Source organism: Octopus bimaculoides, chromosome 26, assembly GCF_001194135.2.
Source record: "Octopus bimaculoides isolate UCB-OBI-ISO-001 chromosome 26, ASM119413v2, whole genome shotgun sequence".
Taxonomy (NCBI): domain Eukaryota; kingdom Metazoa; phylum Mollusca; class Cephalopoda; order Octopoda; family Octopodidae; genus Octopus; species Octopus bimaculoides.
The window spans coordinates 61099-65810 of record NC_069006.1 but is presented as its reverse complement, the minus strand read 5'-3'; the positions used below and the strand labels follow the sequence as shown (position 1 = coordinate 65810).

General features: G+C 40.7%; 1 protein-coding gene across 1 annotated transcript in view; it reads left to right on the top strand.

Annotated features, from left to right (window-relative positions):
• The window catches only part of LOC106876720 (F-box only protein 42), a 16312-nt gene that overhangs the window by 3414 nt on the left and 8186 nt on the right, over positions 1 to 4712 (top strand). The window contains exon 3 of the mRNA XM_014925391.2: positions 2793 to 2896. Within this exon, the coding sequence (XP_014780877.1) occupies positions 2793 to 2896 (104 nt within the window). The remainder of the gene's footprint in view (positions 1 to 2792; positions 2897 to 4712) is intronic.

Sequence of the window (4712 nt, the reverse complement as noted above, 5' to 3'; positions counted from 1 at the left end):
TATATATAAATATATATATATATACTTGATGTTCAGAAGGGTATCCAGCTGAAAAATCCTGCTGAAACAGTCACAGAAGTCTGGTGCAGGCTTCAGCCTGGCCGGCTCTTGTGGTACCGTCCCACCCATGCTAGCCTGGAACACGGATGTTAAATGTTGATGATGATGATATATGATGGGATTCTTTCAGTTTCTGTCTACCACTACCACTGACAAGGCTTTGGTTGGCCTGAGGCTATAATAGAAGCCATGTGTGGGACTGAACTCAGAACCATGTGGTTGGGAAGCAAGCTTCTTACCACCCAGCCACACCTATGACCCTTTATTTTTAGAATGACATTGTAGGGAAGGCGGTGAGCAACCGGGCGAAATGCTTATTGGTATTTCATCTGCTGTTATGTTCTGAGTTCAAATTCTGGCGAGGTTGACTTTGCCTTTCATCCTTTCGGAGTTGATAAATTGGGTACCAGTTGCGTACTGAGGTCGATGTAATCGACTGCCCCCCCCCCATCCTCACCAAAAATTTCGGACCTTGTGCCTAGAGTAGAAAAGAATGACATTGTAGGGGAGTGTGAGTAGCAGGACCCGGCCAGTCTCAACCTAAAACAAATTGAATATTTTTGCTGAGTATGGCTGGTTCAAATGCTTAAAGATTAAGGGCCGCCCCGGGTGGCACATTCTTGTTATGTCACAGCAGTTCGTTAACCTAAAGTACTAATATAAGTCAGTGAAGTACTGGGGTGGATTTAATTGATTAATAACCATTTCTCCCTCATTCTACTTGCCTAAAATGTGTGGCCTGAAATTTTTGAAATCAGTATTGGTTTCAAATTTTAGCACAAAGCCAGCAATTGTGTGGGAGAGTGCAAGTTGATTACACCAACCCCAGTACTCCACTGGTACTTATTTTATTGACCCCGAAAGGGTGAAAGCAAAATCAACCTCAGCGGAGTTTAAACTCTGAATGTAAAGAGGGACAAAATACCACTAAGCATTTTACCCGGCATGCTAATGATTCTGCCAGCTCGTTACCTTAATTATATATCAATATTATTAATTAATATGATTATCTCATATATTGATGATGGTGCAGGCTTGGTTGTATGGTTAAGAAGCTAATTCTGCAATTATATGGTTCTGGGTTCATTTCTACTGTGTGGCACCTTGGACAAGTGTCTTCTGTTATATATGCGAGTGAATTTGGTAGGCAGAAACTGTGTGGAAGCCCATTGTGTGTGTGGCACTGCACGGATATTAGCAGCACCACTTAAAAGCACCCGTGCAGTGCCACATAAAGGCACTCATATGGTGCCATGTAAAAAGCACCCAACTCACTCTGTAAAGTGGTTGGCATGTTAGGAAAGGCATCCAGCTGTAGAAACCATGCCAAATAAGGCTGGAGTCTGGTGCAGCCCCTTGGCTTGTCAGCTCTGGTTACACCGTCCAACCCATACCAGCATGGACACTGAATGTGAAATCATGATGATGATATATTGGGTTGTTACATAATTATTGCGGCTTTTTTTTCAACAAATTTTATCCAACAGTAACAATATTTAACAAAAACATCTTTAAATGACGGTCTGACTGTCTGCCAAGCGAATGAGAAGCAGTAATTGAAGGAGATGGTGAATATGCTCCGGAATAATCATTTAAAGATTTAGAGATGTTTTTGTTACATGTTGTTATTGTTTTTGTTGAATAAAATTTGTTGAAAAAAAGCCACAATAATTATGCACCAATCCAATACATACATACATGTTGTTGGCACTCCATCGCTTACGACGTCGAGGGTTCCAGTTGATCCGATCAATGGAACAGCCTGCTTGTGAAACTAACGTGCAAGTGGCTGAGTACTCCACAGACACCTGTACCCTTAATGTAGTTCTCGGGGAGATTCAGTGACGAGGCTGGCCCCTTTGAAATACAGGTACAACAGAAACAAGAAGAAAGAGTGAGAGAAAGTTGTGGTGGAAGAGTACAGCAGGGTTTGCCACCATCCCCTGCTGGAGCCTCTTGGAACTTTAGGCGTTTTTGCTCAATAAACACTCACAATGCCCAGTCTGGGAATTGAAACCGCGATCCTATGACCGCGAGTCCGCTACCCTAACCACTGGGCCATTGCACCTCCACACATACATATATGTGTGTGTGTATTTTTCTCTTATTGGTGGGGTCAATAAAAAAGGAATCCATCCTGTGAGATTTTAAGTCTTGCATATATTAAATTATATATAAGTGCATGCTTGGCTGTGAGGTAAGAAATTTCCTTTCCAACCTTATGGATCCAGGTTCAGTCCCACTGCGTGGCACCTTCGGCAGGTGTCTTCTACTACAGCCTTAGGCCAGCCAAGGCCTTGTGAGTGAATTTGGTAGAGAAACTGGAAGAAGTACCAAGCTTTAAAAAAAAAGTTTGCTGCAGTTGATTCTTTTGACTAAAATTTCATGAAGGTGATGCTCCAGTATGGCTGCCGTTTAATGGCTGAAACAAAAGATGAAAGCTAATGTGTGTGTGTGTGTTGCTTTGTTTATATTCTCTGTAACTTAGTGGTTTAGCAAAATAAACTAATAGAATAAATACCAGACTTTAAAAACACTTAGGTACTTGGGCCAGTTTGCTCAAACTCCTTAAAGTGGTGCCCCAGCATGGCCGCAGTCCAATGACTAAAATAAAAAGTAATGAGGATGACTAATCTACACCGTATTAATATTTGCTCTTTTGACTTATGACTTATACAATGTTTTTTGTTTTTTTTTGTAATATTTTCCCCTCTCTTTTCTGCTGTCTCTAGGTGTTTACCCCTCACCAAAAGCCTGTGCTACTATCGTAGTTTATAAAGATAGCCTGGTATTATTTGGCGGTTGGAGTCACCCAACACCATCACCATTACATCAGGTAAATCTATTATCCTCATTATTATTATTATTATTATTATGGTGGTAAGCTGACAGAATTGTTAGCATGTCGGGCAAAATACTTTTCGGTATTTCGTCTGTCTTCACGTTTTGAGTTCAAATTCCCCCGAGGTTGACTTTGACTTTCATCCTTTTGGGGTCAATAAATTAAGTACCAGTGATACACTTAAGTCGATGTAATTGACTAGTCCCCTCCCCAGCAAATTTCAGGCCTTGTGCCTTCAGTAGAAAGGTTCATGATTAAGGCACTGAGCTGGCAGAATCGTTAGCACACCAGGTGAAATGCCTAGTGGCATTTTGTCTGTCCTTATCTTCTGACTTCAAATCCCTCCGAGATCAACTTTGCCTTTCATTCTTTCGGGGTCTATGTAATTGACTATCCCTCGCCCCCAAAATGTCAGGCTTTGTGTCTAAAGAAGAAAGGATTATTATTATTAAAGCAGCAAGCTGTCAAAATCCTTAGCACGCTGGACAAAATGCTTAGCAGTATTTTGCCTGTCTTCACGTTCTGAGTTCAAATTCTGTGAAGGTCGACCTTGCCTTTCATCCTTTCAAGGTCGATGAAATAAGTACCAGCTGTGGACTGGGGTTGATGTTATCGACTATCCCCCTCCTGCAAAATTTCAAGCCTTGTGCCTAGAGTAGAAAGAATTATTATTATTATTAAAGCTGCAAGTTGGCAAAATGCTTAATGACATTTTGTCTGTCTCTGCATTTCGAGTTCAAATTCCACTGAAGTTGACTTTGCTTTTCATCGTTTTGGGGTTGATAAAATAAATGCCAGTTGAGCAGTGGGGTCAATTTAATCATCTTACACTTAGAAAGTTTCCCTCTGAGGCACAAGTCCCGTGTAAGGTTATTTGTGGAAGACTAGCAGTCACCCATGTCTACCAATCTCCCCTCTCCGTGTCACTGATGTTATCCAAGGGAAAGGCAAAGGGGGCTGATACAGCTTGGCACCACCAGTGACGTCACAGCTCATTTCTACAGCTGAGTGAACTGGAGCAATGTGAAATAAAGTGTCTTACTGAAGAACACAACACACAGACTGGTCTGGGAACTGAACTCATGACCATAAGCCAGATGCTCTAACCATTTGCCTTCACACACACATATATATGAATATGATTATAAAAAACACAAGGAGTTTTCGTCCGAGTGGCTCAAACCAATAGGTATGCTTTGAATGTTCAAATAGGCTTTCCAGTAAAATTCTGGTGTGAATGGTAGTCAGTAGGTAGAGGTTAAAGTGAAAAAAAAAAAGGAAAGACAGGTAATTTGGCAAGACTTGACGAAGACATTTAATTTAATTTCATTACATTACGAAATTATATGAAATGTCCTTATCAAGCATTGCCAAATTGTTTGCCTTTCCTTTTTCTTAACTTATGATTATTGAACGCCATAAGAACAAGAATTACTTCTCCTGTCATTCAATAATTCATGTTTTACTCTGGACTCACCTACTCTCTTATCATTTCTACTCTAGGCACAAGGCCCGAAATTTTTTGGTGGGAGGAGTTGCCAGTCGATTAGATCGACCTCAGTACGCAACTGATACTTCATTTATCGACCCTGAAAGGATGAAAGGCAAAGTCGACCTCTGTGGAATTTGAACTCAAAACGTAAAGACAGACGAAGTACTACTAAGCATTTTGCCTGACATGTTAACATTTCTGCCAGCTCCCCACGCCTTAATAATAATAATAATAATAATAATAATATTCTAAAGCATATGTAGATTGAGTTCTAATCACTGCCTCAGCAAAATCATAATACATATGTGTGTGTGTGTG